We start from the raw sequence: 21,367 nt of genomic DNA, 5'->3' as shown, positions 1-21,367 counted from the left end.
ACCACTTCAGATGATGCATATTCCCAGAATTGGATTTTGGATTCTGGTGTTTCATTCCATGTTACTCCCCATAGGGAATGGTTCTCCACTTATGACAGTGGAAAGACAGGTTGTGTGCATCTTGGAAATGACTATGCATGTGACATAGTGGGAGCAGGTGACATAAAGTTTTCTTTTGCAAATGGGTCTGCATTTGTTTTGAAACATGTGAGACATGTGCCTAAGCTGACCAAGAGTCTTATTTCAGTGGGTCAGCTAGATGATGCTGGTTTTCACACCACTTTTGGCTTTCAAAGTTGGAAAATTCAAAAGGGCTCTATGCTTTTGGCCAGGGGTGCCAAGTGTGGGACTTTGTATCCCTTACATGTATCAGGGGTATTTGATCATGTTGTTGCAATAACCGAGCAGCCAAGCACTTCTTTGTGGCATTGCAAGTTTGAAGGTCGCCGATTAGCGAGAGGGCGAGTGTGGAATGCACCTAATATGCGAGCAGGGATGTCCAAAAGATCATCTCACCTCGCCTATAGATCTTTTTTGAACTCCATGATGGAAATGGAGTGTATGATGTCAATAATGATAATTGCATTTCGACTAAATATGCCCAATTATGTACCCATTATGTGCCCATTGTGTATACGTTTTGAAGAGCGACTACTAATATGCTCATTATTGTGATAAAGTGGCCTTGTCATCATGATCATGATTCGGAATCTTTTTCCATCATCATGTTTTGTAAATGGCTACAACAGCAATAGACTTAGCTTCAGCTCTTCGTCTCCCTGGAAGCTGAAAACCCCTCATCAATTGCAGCTGGCTCACTGTTTGCCATTTAAGATCGCTGCATGTGGGTTCTCCCCTCGCCTTCGCTTAGTATCCATGGCTGATGATCCTCGTCCCATCACGTCAAGCGTTGTATCTATCAGCTACTCTGATCTTGAGGTCATTTTCCACTGACCTTGCTGCATGAAGGCATATACAAACATGTCCCCTAATCATTGCATGAAGTGGATGATGGGACTTCTTGCTATGGATCGTAGACTCCCTGTTAAAGACTTCTGGTTGACAACTCAAAATTGTGAATTCCATAAATGTAAACCATACGAACACTCTTAGCTGAACGCCAAGATGTCCTGAAGCGACAGGGAACCTGCCCTCCATAATAATTGCGTTAATTTTTCTATACTGCAAGCAGATCGGATTACTCGATTATAGCAGTCTTGACTCTTAGCTGTTGGTATTTTATTGGACAGTAATTGGAAGATTATTCAGGCCATTTTGAGTGACGCAAAAGTAGCCTCTGTTAATCTTCTGCCTCCAACGTCATTCCAAGTGGCACGCCTTGATAACGGACTGCTGATAATTTTACAGTAAGGTAGAACATCCGATCCATTGACTCAGAAGGATGCTTAAATTTAGAGTAAGATAGAATATCCGATCCATTGACTCAGAAGGAGGCCTAAATTTAGAGTGGATGAATCAAAACTAGCTCCAAGCCAACTTTTTCCAGTGATGTAAATGGTGAAAGTAAGGTAGAACATCCGATCCATTGACTCAGAAGGATGCTTAAATTTAGAGTGGATGAATCAAAACTAGGGAGGGAGACCTCCACGCAAACCTTTAGAACCTTACAATGTTTATGATGGCCGTGCATGTAGCTTGTGTGTTTCCTGCTGCTCTTTAAAGGGAGATTTGGTATCGTGTTTCAGTTTTCACGTATGTAATGGGGGAGATCTTACATTCTTGTATCCTTTCTCAGAACTGTTAGAACACAATTTTTAAAATATGAAAGGGTCTCTGTAGACAATTTAATGCACTTGTGGTAGGTTTTCATATAATGGTCCCGTTTGCCAAAGTGAAGTGATCATCACCAATTTCATTTTTCCTTTTGTTCTCAGGATAAGAACGCTGACATATCGAAGGAATTGGAGGCAGGATTTGGGCCTGATGGTCTAGGCATCGTTGCTGTCTCTGGGGTATGCATAGCCCAGTCTACCTTTTGCCACAAAAAGACCTCCTATTCTTAAAACTAATTTGTGCCTTTAGTAAAAGTTATAGATGTATTTTCTCCTCTTTGTCATAAGAAATGGGGTGAATCTCACGTGATTTGTAATAATATAGAGGCGCTGTCTTTTAGAGGACCAATGAGGCAGATCCCAGCCAATCTATCCAATGATATAACATCCAGCCATAGCGATACATTTGATCAGGAAAGAGAGGATGATTGCTGGCAGGAAGCTCACAGATTGGAGAAATTTTTGAGAATGGATGAGGTCTATGCCCCATTGGGACGCTTGTGTCGTAGGGCCGATTGGCCCCGATCTGGCGGTACAAAAGTGGATTTCGCTGCTGGCCGACCCTTCTGGTCTGACCGACTTGAATGCCGGGGCACCAACATGCCCCATCTCGCCCCAGCTCATGTGCCCTAAACAAGGGTGTAGTGCCAGCCCTTGATGCTGGCCCATGAGGCTGCCCTAACTTTAAGCCAAGATGGAGCTCATGGTGCATCTCCCCCATGTTCTCTCATATGGGGGCTTACAGGTGGACTCCTTTCTGTAGGGGGTTACACGTGACCTGGCAAGTCTTCACTCTCCATTCTCCTATTTTAGAACTCCAAGACAACCAAAGGACCCAAAGCATACAACTGAAATTATCAATAATGCACAATGAAAATTCAGACCTGAAATATTCACCTCTTGTTGCCTTCCATCACAACAAGCCAAGCACCCATCCAAAGTACCCTCCAAATCAACACCCTTTTATAACTCCATGGAACTGCAACAACCATTGTCCCAATGCTCTTGATGTCTATCCTTTGAGTTATCAGCATCATCCTCATCTCTACCATTGTTGACAGCTGTGTCCTCTTCTTACATGTTTATGCAACTCTCACTATTCATCATTACTTCCACACACTCTGGATTTGCCAACTATCTTTCAATGTTTGACACGAGCACAGCACCTCCACTATCTGCAAACTTCATCTCAAGGACTACTCTTAATCTTTTACCAAATTTGCCACCTCTGGCTCAGCTACATTGGCTTGTACTTGACCAAGGTTATGTATTAGCCTAGGCATGATGGATATTATGCCAAGATGAAAAAGGCTCAAGACCAAGGACCAATCAACCGCACCTTATATACGTCGTTTGACCTTGATTATTTGTTGGCTATCAATTGTTGCGGTGCCTAGACACCCCAGTGTTAGTCCATGCAGTTAGACTTTCACATAACATTGGCTAGGGTGTGCTATTGTGTATGGGGTGCCATGGTGTCATGTGCATGGTGTACCTAGGGTTGGATATAAGGTGAACGTGGGTTACGGGATAGCATAGGGCTGGATGGCTATTTTTAGTCGAGATTGCTATATATAGAGATTGATTCATATATAGTGCTCGCTTTATATGGAGGGAGCTATTCATAGCATTGTGCTATCTATAGCGGGTTTCCTTCTATATAGAGGGAGGGCCAGTGCTATTGTGTAGATCAGTTGAGTGCTCCTCAACTGATGGATGGGGCTTGGACCTTGGCCGGGACTCTGGCCATCTACATGGCAGATTATAGGTGGTGTATCGAAGGTCCTCTGGACAGGCTCAGGTGGTATGGGACGCCTGGGTTAGATACGGGCCTTTGGATGAGTCGAGCTGTAGCCCACGTGCTCGGGGGTGGTTGGGAGGATCGAGGCACCTGCGCTATGATTCTGGTTGTATTGAGGACGAGATTCTAGGTCAGTGATAGAGTCAGATCTTGCGGGGTCGTGTCATTTCGTATCAGAGCCGTCCTATCATGATTAAATTTAACCCGAGGTATGCAGAAAAGATGTCTTCCAGGTACGCTTTTTGAGATTGCTCTTGCAAATCTGAATTTCCGCTCATGTATGGGCTGAATCGTTAGCTGATGATGTGCGCTCATGATTGGGAGAGTTGTGGAAGAAATAGAAGTCCATAGGCTATGTGCTCTCTCTCGGTTGCTACGTGTTTGGAAATCGTGATTCCTTGAGAAGGGTAGGCGATGAGAAGACTTGATGCTTTCAGCAAGAGATATGAGGATGGATCGTTTCTAACCTATAACTTCCCACGCTTGGGTTGTTGATGTGATTGGATGTGTGGGGACGCGTAAGAGTGGATAGGGAAAGAATTCGCTCTAGGTTCTCAAGGATGAGATTCCTACCCTAGAGAGCTAGATTTGCTGCAATTGAGAAGTAGGAGGAAAGAGAGGACGTTCGTAAGCTAGAGAACGGCTTTTGTCTAGGAAATTTGGGCATCAGAGATAGGGGCGATATGATTGGGGGCAGGCGCTTGGCTTTGGGAAGGAGCGTATGGCCTGATTTTAGCGCGGTTTGGCTATTTTTGGCTGGCTGGAGAAAAGCGGCACCAGATCTTTAAAAGCGAGACTGTTTTTGGTAAAAAAAAGTAGGTTGCTTTTTTGTTTTTCTCCAGCAAGGAAAGCACTTGCTCTAAATCAAGCACCCACCCTAAATTCGCCTAGCTTTTGATGGCCCTTCTTGGCTATTTATATACTCGGGATTCCTCTCTCTCTCTCTCTCTCTCTCTCACTCACTTCACCACTTCAGCGCATGAAGGCGAATTCCCCACCCTCTTTCTGTCTGAGATCAACCTATCAAATTCCGCCATCTAGATTGCTGTCCTCTATCCGCCTTCTTCCTTGATTCCACGCGGCACCAGATTCTCTTTTGCTAGTGTGAAGAGCACGTGTTTGAACGCAGCTGTTTTTCTTCTAGTCCCTCTCTTGTGCGAGATATTTTCAAGCCATGGAAGGACATCAAAGTAATGAGACACCTACGTTGGATTAATGTTTTATTGAGATGGAGGATGAGGCCTACATTGGAGATTATTCCTCGTAGACCTCATGACCTGCTAGGAGAGATGGATTCCTTGATGGATGAACTATGGGCAGCTCTTCACTACTATAAAACCCCTCAATACCAGAAATATAGTGAAGAAGGCTCGTGCTGTTCTAAATGTAGACAGCTTGTTTTAGAGTCTTTGTACCGCTTCCGAGTTATTGAGAAGTGATGAAGAGGTTGAAATCCTCAGTTTTGACCGACATCTAATTATTTTTGGCTCGACTGGATCTTTTGAACCACGTTTGGTTCAAGGTGTTCCCCAATTTTGTATGAATTATGTTCTAAATTGTCTTGTTATTAAATTGACCAGGTTTTGGTTAATTTGGATTTGATTTGTAACTAAGTGGCATTTATAATTTGATTGGTTTTTTCAAATTATATAATGTGTACTTTTGTTCCATATATCTTGCAGTTTTTTAGATATATGGTACATTGAGGATGCCTGAGACTTTGTTACATCTTAAACTGGACTTAACTAAGACAATTGGATTTCCCTTTCTCGAATCTTGGTGCGTAGATTCCTGTTTGGTTTCTATTTGAAGTTTTGATCTCGATGTGATTGTGAGTTATGGCGTTTCTTCGAGTTAGTGTTTGGACATATGAAGGTTCTTATTGATTAGACTAGGATGAGTCTTGTTGGATACCTTCTTTGAATCATGTCCAAAGGCAGGGTCATTCTGATTCTCACTCTTTTAGTCCGAGGTCATGGATAGTCAGGATTCAAAAGTTGTTAGGGATGCTACCTACTGGTTTTCTTCTTTGACCTATTGCTTGGGGTATTGTAACACAAGGGGGTGATATAATCACATTAAGAAAAGGATTGAGAATGGATTTGCCACCCTGAGTCAATCTGGGATCATCTGAGTTGAAGAGGGATTGGTTACCTGATTTACTCATATTGTCCACTTAGTTTTTTATTTGTAGTATACTTTCGTGGTATGGGACTAAGGTATGTTACATTTAAGATTATCTGATGTGGTGGTATAATCCAGCGTGAAATAATACCCAAGGACCTCTAGGGTGAAGTACAAGTAGGCTGAATTGAATTGGGGGCAACCTGATTAGATTTTTTACGAGGGCTGCCTAAGATTCTTTACCCTGAGAAAAGCCATGTATTTTTTGGGTTCAACCCTGGAGCTCCATAGTCTAGACTCAATCTCAGGGAGGGTTACCACATCTCTTCTGATGATGGTCTGTCAATGCCTTGTTTCGAACTTGGTGTTCCTAGATAAGAGATCCTAAGAATTGGATGATCCTGTGATAGGAGTGGTTTATTGTGCACAAGTTTATACAGGATATCCGATAGTGGATCTTATTTTTAGAGATTTCGGATTGTATATTTCCGTAGTCTTTGGATCACATAGGATGTTATTCCTATGATGGTTGACTATATACATGTCTACAACAGTACCATTGACTGGATATAGCCAATTGAATTTTTACTGATTATCCTCATGTAGGGGCATTTCGAGGATAGATCAAGGGGACCATATATTTGGTCAGGATTTTGCCCATTGATACTTGCATGAAGATTCTTTCATCATGAGTTATGAACGGATACCTAATTGTTCTGCGATGGAAAGTCTGTCATGTATTTCAACCCAAGAATTTGAATTACAAGGGTATTCTGTTAATTCAAGACATGAGGGTTGATAGAAACTGCAACCCAGAAATTGACCTCGAGGGGCTCAATTGATGCGATTGTTTGAACAATGATTCCTCTATCTCAACCTAAGATTTTTGAGTTCAAGGGTATTCAGCATGACCCCCGAGCACGTGGGTTACAGCTCGACTCATCCATAGGCCCGTATCTAACCCAGGCGTCCCATACCACCTGAGCCCGTCCAGAGGACCTTCGATACACCACCTATGATCCGCCATGTAGATGGCCAGAGTCCCGGCATGGGTTCAAGTCCCATCCATAATTTAAGGAGCGCTCAACTGATCTACATAATAGCACTAGCCCTCCCTCTATATAGAAGGAAACCCGCTATAAATAGCACAATGCTATGAATAGCTCCCTCCATATAAAGCGAGCACTATATATGAATCAATCTCTATATATAGCGATCTCGGCTAAAAATAGCCATCTAGCCCTATGCTATCATGTAACCCACGTTAACTTGCTATCCAACCCTAGGTACACCATGCACATGACATACTCCCCTTCCTCTAAGAACTCAGTCCTGAGTTCACCAGAAAGCCTGAAAACTCTTTGTGAAGATGAGTCCATGCCAATAACTATACTCTGACTATCAGTTTGAGTGTGCTATACTTTTCATGAGATTCAAATCAAAGAAAATCTAAGGCCAAAGCCACAATCTTTGATAACCAACCCAAGGAAAGTAAATCTCTCAATCTAAACAAGGCTACATATCGTCGAGTAGTCTCCTCGAGAAATCAAGTAACGCCTGAATCCACAGAGTTAATTTCGTTGAGATATTCGTACACAAGCATGGTAAAATCCGTACCTAAAGGTAAATGATTCTATGAACCTTATCTATTGAGTATCCTTGAACTAAAAAATCTTAGGTTGAGATCGAGGAATCATTGTTCGAACAACGCCATCAATTGAACCCCTCGAGGCCAATTTTTGGGTTGGAATTTCTATCAACCTTAATTCTTGAATTACTTAGTATTCAGAAAATCCCTCAACGGAATACCCTTGTAATTCAAATTCTTGGGTTGAAATACATGACAGACTTTCCATCATAGAACAATTAGGTGTCCATTCATAACTCATGATGGAAGAATCTTCATGGAAGTATCAATGGGCAAAATCTTGACCAAAGATGTGGTTCCCTTATCTATCCTCAAAATGCCCCTACATGAGGATAATCAGGAAAAATTCAATTGGCTATATCCAGTCAATGGTACTGTTGTAGACATGCATATAGTCAACCATCATAGGAATAACATCCTATGTGATCCAAAGACTACGGAAATATACAAATCGAAATCTCTAAAAATAAGATCCACTACCGAATATCCTGTATAAACTTGTGCACAATAAACCGCTCCAATCACAAGATCATCTAGTTCTTAGGATCTCTTATCTAGGAACACCAGGTTCCAAACAAGGCACTGACAGACCATCATCAGAAGAGAGGTGGTAACCCTCCCTGAGATTGAGTCTAGACTATGGAGCTCCAGGGTTGAACCCAAAAAATACATGGCTTCTCTCAGGGTAAAGAATCTTAGTCAATCCTCGTAAAAAATCTAATCAGGTTGCCCCCAATTCAATTCAGCCTACTTGTACTTCACCCTAGAGGTCCTTGGGTATTATTTCACGCTGGATTATACCACCACATCAGAGAATCTTAAATGTAACATATCTTAGTGTCCCATACCAGCAAAGTATACTACAAATAAAAAACTCAGTGGACAATATGAGTAAATCAGGTAGCCAATCCCTATTCAACTCAGATGATCCCAGATTGAGTCAGGGTGGCAAATCCGTTCTCAATCCTTTTCTTTTTGTGATTATATCACCCCCTTGTGAGTTAATGACGTTTCTTTGAGTTACCGTTTGGCCATATGAAGGTTCTTATTGATTAGACCAGGATGAGTCTTGTTGGATACCTTCTTTGACTCATGTCCAAAGGCGGGGTCATTCTGATTCTCACTCTTTTAGCCCGTTGGCCAGTGCTATTGTGCAGATCAGTTGAGCGCTCCTCAACTGATGGATGGGGCTTGGACCCAGGCCGGGACTTTGGCCATCTACATGGCGGATAGCCCACGTGCTCGGGGGTGGTCGGGAGGATCGAGGCACCTGCGCTATGATTCTGGTTGTATTGAGGACGAGATTCTAGGTCAGTGATAGGGTTAGATCTTGCGGCCTCAATACAACCAGAATCATAGCGCAGGTGCCTCGATCCTCCCGACCACCCCCGAGCACGTGGGCTACAAGCACGCACTATATATGAATCAATCTCTATATATAGCAATCTCGGCTAAAAATAGCCATCCAGCCCTATGCTATCCCGTAACCCACGTTAACCTGCTATCCAACCCTAGGTACACCATGCACATGACATACTCCCCTTCCTCTAAGAACTCACTCCTGAGTTCACCAGAAAGCCCGAAAACTCTCTGTGAAGATGAGTCCATGCCAATAACTATACTTTGACTATCAGTTTGAGTGTGCTATACTTTCCATGAGATTCAAATCAAAGAAAATCTAAGGCCAAAGCCACAATCTTTGATAACCAACCCAAGGAAAGTAAATCTCTCAATCTAAACAAGGTTACATATCGTCGAGTAGTCTCCTCGAGAAATCAAGTAACGCCTGAATCCAGAGAGTTAATTCCGTTGACATATCCGTACACAAGCATAGTAAAATGTGTACCTGAAGGTAAATGATTCTATCAACCTTATCTATTGAGTATCCTTGAACTCAAAATCTTAGGTTGAGATCGAGGAATCATTGTTCGAACAACCCCATCAATTGAACCCCTCGAGGCCAATTTTTGGGTTGCAATTTTCTATCAACCCTAATTCTTGAATTACTTAGTATTCAGAAAATCCCTCAACGGAAAACCCTTGTAATTGAAATTCTTGGGTTGAAATACATGACAGACTTTCCATCGCAGAACCATTAGGTGTCCGTTCATTACTCATGATGGAAGAATCTTCATGGAAGTATCAATGGGCAAAATCCTGACCAAAGATATGGTCCCCTTGATCTATCCTCGAAATGCCCCTACATTTATTTTTTTGCCGCAAAAAGTAGTGCTAGTTATATTGCTTGAAAACGAGAGTACAAGAAGGCCTAAAGGCCAGCGGGCTGTAATCATAAAACGGATACAGCTCGTGGTAACAAAATAATTACAAGCCTCTCAGGGCATAATCATCTGAGTGTGGACAAACAGCCATGGTGGGGGGGAGTAATGCCACTGAAGACTCTGAGCAGAGTGCTGGAAGAACAGCTCTTGATGGTCCCAGTCGTGAAGGAAGCACCGTCGCTTCTCCTTCCCTGCCCGGGACTCCCCCTGAATCTGATCCCACTGACCCTTGAGCGTGTGAATGATCGTGCTCCAGATGTCCGCTAGGGTTTGGGTAGCAGAAGAAGCCTGATCTCCTAAGGTCTGCGCGCATTTGGAAGTCCAGATATGCCAGCCTACAATACTCCCTATGATCTCCCAAACTGGTGCCGAGTCATCGCTCCTGCATCTGTCTCTATCAAATGCCAAGGGAAGCTTTCCATGTATGCCCAGGTGGCCTGCGTGATGAAAACTGGATCCTGCCAAGAGAACTTATAAGCCAAGTGATGTCCCATCTCGGTGCTGCACCAACAAACGGCTCCCCAAGTGACCGGTCCTAGGTCGGGTGCAGCCCTCGCTAAGATCCCCATGACTCCCTTCCACACTGTCTGAGCATGCGAACAGCTCCAAAGGCAGTGCTTCAGGGACGACTCCTCATGAAAACACATCTGGCAGTGCCCCTCCTGCCCCATCTGCCTCAGCCATCTCCCAACTGGTAGCCCCTTGTGGACCACCATCCAAAGAAAGTAAGACCTCGGCCGCCAACTTGCCCAAAGAGTCTTCCAGAATGTACGAAGAAAGACTAGAGATATCCCTTGGGCATACCAACTATGTGCCTGGGTGGGTAGCCTATGCTGGAGAGCTCCCAGAGCACGCCTACCAGTGCGCGCGCTATGTTACGCTCTAGCCGAGGTAGCATGACCTCGGAAGAATCAGTCGACATTTCCCTTATGGGATCTATCTTTGTAATATATGTGTTTGCGCTTTATGTAAGTGATCGGGAGGGATTAATGTCAAGGTCCTAGGTGAGGGCTGATAGCACCAGACTAGATAGATCTGAGACCAAGGGCCTAGTGCAAAGATTGTGCCTGGGGTGAAATGTTGCATTAGGAAGGCCCTATATGGATGACATGTGGCATCTAGATCTATCTAGGGATTTGGGGTCTGCTAAGGCTAGTGAGAGAAGATAAGGATTGGAATTTTTACGTGATTTCGTTTACAGCTCTCTCTCTCTTGCTTGGAAGTCTTGGCAGAGTTGGCTGGGAGGAAATGAAAGGTGCTACTCCCGTGATATCTGCAGTGAGGAAATCAAGAGATAGGTGACAATTGGTATCAGAGCAGAAGGTTGGAGAGAGACGAATCGACGCTAGTCAGCGGAAGAAAGAAACGAATCAGAAGGCTGGCTGGTCGACGAACAGTAACGGGCTAACGGCAGTAGAGAGTCGTCGATCATACGGTAGCTGGTGACGGATCAATCGCGGCGCTCACGTGGACCCACGATTGGGCTATGCAGAACGTTGGAACGGAGGGTTCCTGTAAGGCCTTTGACGTTGACAGTCCGTGATCGATCGCTGATCAACGGAGAGTCCAGGCAGGCACAGGAGACGTGAAGCGCAGGTGTAAAAATAGTTGACGAAACTTGGTGGAGCGCAAGTCGACGGGCAGACTGCAGCGGAACCATGACGGACACCTGGGGGTCTAACGAAGAAATTAGCTGACAGCTGGTAGCCCGTCGCGTGGGCAGGGATCCGTCTGAGGATTCCGTGAGCAGGGAAACCAGGTGGCCCGAATAGCTCGACAGATCGAAAGCAGGGGGTCTAACGTTGGTTAGTTTATGAAGGCGCCTGATCAACATAAAACGCTAGTCCAACGACCAAAGCTTGTACCTCCACTGTGATTCCAGACTGGTCGTAAAAGGGAGCGTGGCTGTTCGTTAACGACCAGGGAGCTCTCTTCGAACTCCAATACTTTCGTTTTGTTTTTTTTTTCTCTTCAATTAGTCGGGCGATGTTTTGCTTTCATAGACGGATCTTGAGGGTAATCAGCCTGCATGAGGCTTTAATGTTGTAGCAGGGACAGATTATGCCTGTGTGCTTCAGTCGGAGTCAGATTGCAGGAATTTCCCTAGTATAGGGAAAAGCGCCATCTGTGAGATATGCCTGTATTAAATGCTTGATCAGTGTGAATGTGGGATTGCAGGAATTCCCTAGTATAGGGAATTGTGTTCAGAGTGTCAGTACCCTGAATTGTGTCAGCTTGTGATTACAGTGTTCTAGGGGTGTTCTAAAAGTTAAAAAAAAAAAAAAGCCCCAAAACAAAACACCTACTGAACTAAATGGAAGCAGAAGAAGGAGCTTCCAGGAGGGACCCTGGTGAATCAGGAGTCCGGCCGACCCAGCAGGGATCGCGCCCAGTAGCTCACACTTTATCTGGCAGGATTGCATTGCTGGAAGATGCCTTGCAACAGTTGTTAGCGCAGCAATTACAAGCCAACGCAGGGCAATCTGAACTTAGGAGAGTGCTACAGAGTATGTCTGCCAGACCTTCTCGAGAAGAGAAGGGAAAGGCTCCAATGGAACTGGAGTCTAGTGTCCATACGGTCGAGCCTAGGAAGGCTAAAGTGCCAAATATTGCTAATTACAGACCGGAAAAGTATTCTGGTCGGATGAACGACCGTAGCTCCGATGTCATTGAGACCTGGTTACACAAATGGGACGAGGCGTTCGCCATTTGTGAGATCAGAAATGACATCAAAAAGATCCGCGAGGCCACCCATATGTTTAGTGAGGCTGCGGATCGGTGGTGGATTAAACAACAAAAAGATGGCATAGCATCCACTACCTGGGAGGGGTTTAAAAGAGAGTTCAGGAAACACTTCTTACCTCCTGACGAGGCATCCCGAGCTTGGGATCAATATAGGAACCTGCGTCAGAGAAATTTATCAGTGGCAGAATACACTGATAAGTTTCGAGAGAGTGTAATGAAGGTTGACGAACCCCTGCCTCAATCAATCCAAGTGAAAGATTTCATATTTGGATTGAATGATCGAATAAAAATGGAAGTTCGGGCTAAGTACGCGAACACGCTAGATGATGCAATAGCTATAGCCCTGAACTACGAGGATGCCAAGGGCAACAAGCCAAGTGGGTTTGCACAGGTCGGAACCCAGTATGGGTATCCGAAGAAATCTGGGTTTAAGAAGAAGTGGACTAGTAGAGGGAGTGGTTCGCAGCCGAGTGGTCAAGCCAAGCAGGCGAGACCGGCTGAAACTCCTAAACCAAGTACCACCATTGGAGTGAAGAGGAAAGTAACTCCAATGGCAGCCCGGGCTTGGTCTAAGTCTCCCTTCAACCCAGAACAGCGGGAAAAAGCGAGGAGAGAAGGCTCATGCTTTGGTTGCCTTCAACCTCATCAGTGGAGAGATTGTCCACGTAATAAAGATCGTCGGATGGCTGAGATGGTGATCTTAGAGTGCGACGTGGAGATGCAGGGAAGTCCCAGAGCGGAAGAGATGCAGATTCAGCTAGCGGGATCTTCTCAGAGGTTAGTACCTTGTTTGTTCTGTGTGTCTGTTACTAAGTTAGTGACGAGTGCACCTGATAACATCCTATCTAAGCCCGCAGCAACGGGGTATACAGCCTTCAATGATACGGAGTTAATCAAAATGAAAGGGCAAGTGGCCAGTCATGATGTCATTGTGTTGTTTGACTCAGCGTCAACTCACAATGTGATTAACTCCAAGCTCGTGAAGAGGCTGAAATTAAAGACAAGTCCATCTGACTATGTGTATACAGTCAGGATGGCCGATGGAAGTTCAACTGAAGTATGGGACCAAAGGGTTACCCAGTTAGAGCTTCGGATTCAGGACTATGCTGAGAAGCTTGATTTTGAAATAACCAAGCTTGCTCATGCGGATATAGCCCTGGGAATGGCGTGGCATTCTAGGAAGAATCCAGCCATTGATTGGAAAAAGCACGTATATCAATTCAAGATGAATGATGTGCTTTATGTCTTGCGAGGTGAAAGAGATATGCCTCAGGGACCGTTGGTTTCCGTGATGGAAATCAGAAAGGCTCAAGTAGAGTTTTTATACCTTTGCACAGCATCGGTAGAGTCGGTAGATGAGTCTTCGGCTAGCACTGATGTTACGCAAAGTGGTGAGATGGCCAAGCTGGCTAATCTTATAACAGAGGAGTTCTCTGAATGTTTTAGGGATGAACTACCTTATGGGTTACCTCCAGAACGGAAAGTTCAGCATAAGATTGAGCTGATCCCGGGGGCAGAACCTGTAAATAGACCTCCCTATAGAATGAGCTTTACTGAAGAAGCGGAGGTGCGTAGGCAACTGGAAGAATACCTCAAGTTGGGGCAGATTCAACCAAGTTTCTCACCTTTTGCTTCACCAGTGATATTAAAGAGGAAAAAGGATGATACGTTCCGCCTCTGTATAGATTACAGAGCATTGAATAATATCACTGTTAAGCACAGGTATCCGATGGCTCGGATTGATGATTTGCTAGATGCATTACATGGAGCCGTGATTTTCAGCAAGATAGATCTTAAGTGCGGCTATCATCAGATCCGGATTAGAGCCGAGGATGTGCATAAAACCGCTTTTAGAAGCAGGTTTGGTCATTATGAGTTTTTGGTAATGCCCTTCGGACTTACCAATGCTCCAGCGACCTTCGTCATGCTTATGAATGATTTACTACGTCCGTATATCGGAAAGTTCGTAGTACATTTTATTGACGATATCTTGATATTCAGTAAAAGTGTTACTGAGCATTGTGAACACTTAAGGATAGTGTTCAGTACTTTGAGGAAAGCCAGTCTTTACGTGAATAAAAAGAAAACTATACTGTGTATGGTTAGGCTTGAGTACTTAGGGTTCATAATTACTCCACAGGGGGTAGAAATGGATCCGAAGAAAGTGGCTGCGATACTAACTTGGCCAATCCCTCAGAGTCTAACCGCGTTGTTGCGATCATTCTTGGGATTTGTCCAGTTTTATAGAAGGCATATCAAAGGATATTCCGAAATAGTATCGCCATTGACTGATCTGACCTCAGATAAAGTACCTTTTATTTGGGGACAAAATCAACAGGAAAGTTTTAACACCATAAAACAAGATGTGGTCTCAGGACCGGTGTTAAAAATAGTTGATCCCCAGAAACCGTTGTTCCTAGAAACCGATGCAAGTGGCATTGCGGTAGGAGCAGTCCTCCTTCAAGAGGGAAGGCCAGTAGCCTTTGAAAGCAAGAAGCTTTCTCCCTCTCAAAGGAATTGGCCAACTCATGAATTAGAGTTGTATGCTGTTATCCATGCTTTGAAAACATGGAGGCATTATCTGTATGGTTCAGAGTTTTATGTAGATGTGGATCATGATACTCTGAAACATTTCTGTAAACAGCCTGACTTGAGGGGCCGCCAAGCTAGGTGGGCAGAGCTCATGCATGAGTTTAATCTAACGATTCGGTACCGAAGAGGAAAAGACAATAAGGTAGCTGATGCGTTGTCTCGCATTATGCACAACCTGAGTTTCACGGTATTAGAGAGTGCTCTAATGACCGAGATCAGAGAAACTCAAAAGGTGGACGAGTTTGTCCAGAGCTTATGGCCTAAGGCTCATGTGTTAAAACCCGGGGAAAATGAAAAGGATGACCTGGCATCCAGAAAAGGCCAAACCTATGCAAGATATACCATAAGGGATGGTATGCTAGTTAGGAATGGCAAGGTTGTAGTACCTGGTCAGAATGATCTCAGGCAGAGAGTCATTCGACAATGCCATGATAGCCCGTGTGCGGGACATCCAGGAGTCGAGAAGACATATGATCTCGTGAAGCGAGATTTCTTTTGGCCAAAGATGAAAAAGCATATTCATGAATATGTGACACGGTGTTTCTCGTGTCAGGTAAGTAAGGCCGAGCGGGTGAAGCCACCCAGACTTTTACAGCCCTTGGAAATACCACTAAGTAAGTGGGAGAGCATTTCCATGGATTTTATTGTAGGGCTACTTGCAACGCAAGGAGGGTATAATTCTATCCTTGTGGTGGTTGATCGTCTAACCAAGATGGCTCACTTCATTCCGACTAGAGAGTCTATTAGTGCCCCGCAAGTAGCGGAGTTGTTTATTAGACATATATTTCGTCTGCATGGATTGCCTAGATCCATAGTGTCAGACAGAGATGTCAGGTTTACCGGTCACTTTTGGACAACGGTATTTGAGACACTAAGGACTGAGTTGGGAATGAGTAGTGGGGATCATCCTGATGGTCAGACGGAGAGAGTCAACCAGACTTTAGAGGATATGCTGAGAGCATATGTGTGATTGAGGCAACATACATGGGACAAGTGGTTGCCATTGTTGGAGTTTGCCTACAATGATAGGAAACATTCATCTACTGGGTTCAGTCCGTTTGAACTGAACTATGGTTATAGACCAGCTAATCCAACTATAGTTGGAGTACCTCAGAAAGTGCCTAGTGCCGCGAACTTTGTAGTTCAGATGCGGGAGATGCTAGCACTTGCGAGAGCTAATATCCGTCAGGCTATGGATAGAGCCAAGGTGTATGCGGATGAAAATCGGTCTATAAGAGTATTTGAAGAAGGAGAAAAAGTTTTTCTCAGAATTCCTTCGCACTCGAAGTCATTGACTTCAGGAGAGTGTGCTAAGTTATCACCTCGATACTGTGGGCCGTGGTTGATTCTAAAGAGAATAGGCAGTGTAGCCTATAAATTAGAATTGCCACAGGGGTGTAAGGTGCACCCGGTTTTTCATGTTTCACGTTTAAAGAAATTTTTACATACTGGTGACTCACTAATCGAAGGTGTGGTTTTGTTTCAGGAGATAGAGGATATTGCAAGGCGCAAACCAACAAGAATCCTGGACCGAGGAACAATGCAAATACGAAATCGGAAGATACCCACGGTGTTGGTTGCATGGCATGGTCAGCCTCTATCCGAAGCTACCTGGGAATCCGTATATCAGTTGCGGAGAGTGTTCCCAGACTTTATCATCGAGGACGCTGATGTCTGAAGAGGGAAGGAATGTTACGCTCTAGCCGAGGTAGCATGACCTCGGAAGAATTAGTCGACATTTCCCTTATAGGATCTATCTTTGTAATATATGTGTTTGCGCTTTATGTAAGTGATCGGGAGGGATTAATGTCAAGGTCCTAGGTGAGGGCTGATAGCACCAGACTAGATAGATCTGAGACCAAGGGCCTAGTGCAAAGATTGTGCCTAGGGGCAAGGAATTAAATGCATCCCAAGAGAGGGGTGAAATGTTGCATTAGGAAGGCCCTATATGGATGACATGTGGCATCTAGATCTATCTAGGGATTTGGGGTCTGCTAAGGCTAGTGAGAGAAGATAAGGATTGGAATTTTTACGTGATTTCGTTTACAGCTCTCTCTCTCTTGCTTGGAAGTCTTGGCAGAGTTGGCTGGGAGGAAATGAAAGGTGCTACTCCCGTGATATCTGCAGTGAGGAAATCAAGAGATAGGTGACACGCTGTATGAGAAGAAGGGGGTAGGGTTCTCTGAGGTCTCCAGTGGTGGCCGGCGCCACTCCCCTGGGTCCCACTCCACCTCTGTCAAGGAGTGGCCCTCCTAAATCCAGAGTCTCCAGTCCTGGTCCTGAACCATCCGGGGGTCTATATGCCACGCTTTCCCTTGCAGCCCTATGATGCGAAGGCGCTGCCAGGGAAGCTGGGGGTCGATCACGGCCTCTCCGCTCTGGAGACGGCTACCATCGGCGACAGAGAAGAAGTGAATCGAGGAGTCCGAGAAAAGGCCTGCAACCACCAAAGGAATGCCGCGGGGAGTGAACTGCCCTAGCCACCTCTCATCTCCTGGGAGGAGCTATCTGGTGATCATGGGAATCCTCCAACCTGCAGGAATGGTAGCATCGATCTCCGCTCGTCGAGCCTGGATCCCACGTGCCGTACCTACTGCTGCTGCCAGCTCACCTAGGCCCAACTAGCTATAGACGTCCCTCCAAACCTGGGGCGAACGCGCAAGCCCACGCGCCCAGAGCGCCCATGGGATATGGGATCTCTCTCCAAGCTGGCGACCTGTATCATCTGTCACCTGGCTGCTCCAGATCAGGGGCTGTCTGTCTATCTCCTCTCGGCAGCTGGGGGGAACCTGAGAGAGGCTGTGCCACAACTTCCTCCAGACTGAGACGAGGCCGCGGAGGAAGGGGGAGCGGGGCTGAGTCAGCGGGGCTGAAGTGAAAATCCACCGGATAGACGGCTGCCAATCACCCCCTCTCTGGGGGATACATGCGCTGAGACCATGCTGAAGCAAGAGCTTCCACGTCTGCCCTCCTGGGGTCAGACCACGGATGATTAACTTGCCAAGTAATGCCCCTACATGAGGATAATCAATAAAAATTCAGTTGGCAATATCCAGTCAATGGTACTGTTCTAGACATGTATATAGTCAACCATCATAGGAATAGCATCCTATGTGATCCAAAGACTACGGAAACGATCCATTCCGAAATCTCTTAAAATAAGATCCACTACCGAATATCATGTATAAACTTGTGCACAATAAACCGCTCCGATCAAAGGATCATCCAGTTCTTAGGATCTTTTATCTAGGAACATCAAGTTCCAAACAAGGCACTGACATACCATCATCAGAAGATATGCGGTAACCCTCCCTGAGATTGAGTCTAGACTATGGAGCTCCAGGGTTGAACCCAAAAAATACATGGCTTCTCTCAGGGTAAAGAATCTTAGTCAGCCCTCGTAAAAAAAAATCTAATCAGGTTGCCCCCAAATCAATTCAGCCTGCTTGTGCTTCACCCTAGAGGTCCTTGGGTATTATTTCACGCTGGATTATACCACCACATCAGAGAATCTTAAATGTAACATACCTTAGTGTCCCATACAACCAAAGTATACTCCAAATAAAAAACTCGGTGGACAATATGAGTGAATCAGGTAGCCAATCCCTCTTCAACTCAGATGATCTCAGATTGAATCAGGGTGGCAAATCCGTTCTCAATCCTTTTCTTAATGTGATTTCATCACCCCCTTGTGTTACAATACCCCAACATAGGTCAAAGAAAAAAACCAGTAGGTAGCATCCCTAACAACTCTTGAATCTTGACTATCCATGACCTCGGGCCAAAAGAGTGAGAATCAAAATGACCCCGCCTTTGGACATGATTCAAAGAAGGTATCCAACAAGACTCATCCTGGTCTAATTAATAAGAACCTTCATACGTCCAAACAGTAACTCGAAGAAACGTCAACTCACAATCACATCAAGATCAAAACTTCAAATAGAAACCAAATAGGAATCTACGCACCAAGATTCGAGAAAGGGAAATCCAATTGCCTTTGTTAAATCCGGTCTAATATGTAACAAATACTCGGGCACCATCAATGTACCATATATCTAAAAAACTTCAAGATAAATGCAAGAAAAGTATAATTTGAAAAAAATCATCAAATTATAGATGCCACTAGTTACAAATCAAACCCAAGTTAACCAAAACCTGGTCAATTTAATAACAAGACAGTTTATAGTTCATGCAAAATTGGGGAGCTTCTTGAACCAACGTGGTTCAAAAGATCCAGTTGAGCCAAAAAATAATTGGGTGTCGGTCAAAACTGAGAATTTCAACCTCTTCATCGCTTCTCAATAGCACGGAAGCGGTATAAAGATTCTAAAACAAGCTGTCTACATTTAGAACAGCATGAGCCTTCTTCAATATATTTCTGGTACTGAGGGGTTTTATAGTAGTGAAGAGCTGCCCAGAGTTCATCCATCAAGGAATCCATCTCTCGTAGCAGGTCATGAGGTCTACGAGGAATAACCTCCGATGTAGCCTTGTCCTCCATCTCAATAAAAGAGTAATCCAACGTAGGTGTCTCATTACTTTGATGTCCTTCCATGGCTGGAAAATATCTCACACGGGAGAGGCACTAGAAGAAAAGCAGCTGCGTCCAAACACGTGCTCTTCTGAAGAGAGAATCTGGTGCTGCGTGGAATCGAGGAAGAAGACGGGTAGAGGACAGCAAGAAAGATGGCGGAATCTGATAGGCTGATCTCAGACAGAAAGAGGGTGGGAAATTCGCCTTCATGCGCTGAACTGCTGAAGCGAGAGAGAGAGAGGGAAATTCTGAGTATATAAATAGATAGGAAGGGCCATCAAAAGCTAGGTGTATTTTGGGTGGGTGCTTGATTTAGAGCAAGTGCTTTCCTTGCTAGAGAAAAACAAAAAAGCAACCTGCTTTTTTTAAAAACCAAAAACAGTCTCGCTTTTAATAGATCTGGTTCCGCTTTTCTCCAGCCAGCCAAAAATAACCAAAACGCGCTAAAATCAGGCCATACGCTCCTTCCCAAAACCAAGCGCCTGCCCCAATCATATCGCCCCTGTCTTTGATGCCCGAATCTCCTACACAAGCCGTTCTCTGGCTTATGAACGCCCTCTCTTTCCTCCTACTTCTCAACTGCAGCAAATCTAGGTCTCTAGGGTAGGAATCTCATCCTTGAGAACCTAGAGCGAATTCATTCGCTAACCAGCCCACTCTCACGTGTCCGCACACAGCCAATCACATCAACAACCCAAGCGTGGGTAGGTCAGAAACGATCCATCCTCATATCTCTTGCTGAAAGCATCAAGTCTTCTCATCGCCTACCCTTCTCAGGGAATCACGATTTCCAAACACGTAGCAACCAAGAGAGCACACAGCCTATGGACTTCTATTTCTTCTACAAATCTCCCAATCATGAGCACACATCATCAGCCAACGATTCAGCCCATACATGAGTGGAAATTCAGTTTTGCAAGAGCAATCTCAAAAAGCGTACCTGGAAGACATCTTTTCTGCATACCTCGCATTGAATTCAATCGTGATAGGACGGCTCAGATACCAAATGACATGACCCCACAGGATCTGACCCTATCACTAACCTAGAATCTCGTCCTCAATCCAACCAGAATCATAGCGCAGGTGCCTCGATTCTCCCGACCACCCCCGAGCACGTGGGCTATAGCTCGACTCATCCATAGGCCTGTATCGAACCCAGGCGTCCCATACCACCTGAGTCCGTCCAGAGGACCTTTGATACTCCACCTATGATCTGCCATGTAGATGGCCAGAGTCCCGGCCTGGGTCCAAGCCCCATCCATCAGTTGAGGAGCGCTCAACTGATCTACACAATAGCACTGGCCCTCCCTCTATATAGAAGGAAACCCGCTATAGATAGCACAATGCTATGAATAGCTCCCTCCATATAAAGCGAGCACTATATATGAATCAATCTCTATATATAGCAATCTCGGCTAAAAATAGCCATCCAGCCCTATGCTATCCCGTAACCCACGTTAACATGCTATCCAACCCTAGGTACACCATGCACATGACATACTCCCCTTCCTCTAAGAACTCACTCCTGAGTTCACCCGAAAGCCCGAAAACTCTCTGTGAAGATGAGTCCATGCGAATAACTATACTCTGACTATCAGTTTGAGTGTGCTATACTTTCCATGAGATTCAAAAAAAATCTAAGGCCAAAGCCACAATCTTTGATAACCAACCCAAGGAAAGTAAATCTCTCAATGTAAACAAGGTTACATATCGTCTAGTAGTCTCCTGAAGAAATCAAGTAACGCATGAATCCACAGAGTTATTTCCGTTGACATATCCGTACACAAGCATAGTAAAATGTGTACCTGAAGGTAAATGATTCTATCAACCTTATCTATTGAGTATCCT

At 44.8% G+C, this 21,367-nt stretch overlaps 1 protein-coding gene across 4 annotated transcripts in view; it reads left to right on the top strand.

Annotated features, from left to right (window-relative positions):
• Nucleotides 1-644: 644 nt before the first annotated feature.
• The window catches only part of LOC147905278 (2-oxoglutarate (2OG) and Fe(II)-dependent oxygenase superfamily protein), a 139,605-nt gene continuing 118,882 nt past the window's right edge, over nucleotides 645-21,367 (top strand). For 2 of the 4 annotated variants that reach the window (XR_015541532.1, XR_015541534.1), the window contains exons 1-2: nucleotides 645-939; nucleotides 1,896-1,973. Coding sequence is in view for 1 of the 4 variants with exons in the window: in XM_087379244.1 (XP_087235370.1) it covers nucleotides 694-939; nucleotides 1,896-1,973 (324 nt within the window). In the remaining 3 variants the exon portion in view is untranslated. The remainder of the gene's footprint in view (nucleotides 940-1,895; nucleotides 1,974-21,367) is intronic. The other 2 variants (XR_015541535.1, XM_087379244.1) reach the window with 2 other exon arrangements.

This window comes from Dipteris shenzhenensis, chromosome 1 (genome assembly GCF_047967505.1).
Source record: "Dipteris shenzhenensis isolate YYH24624 ecotype China chromosome 1, Dip_SZ_1.0, whole genome shotgun sequence".
Classification (NCBI taxonomy): domain Eukaryota; kingdom Viridiplantae; phylum Streptophyta; class Polypodiopsida; order Gleicheniales; family Dipteridaceae; genus Dipteris; species Dipteris shenzhenensis.
Note: the sequence above shows the minus strand (reverse complement) of the source record. Positions and strands in the feature narration are given on the sequence as shown.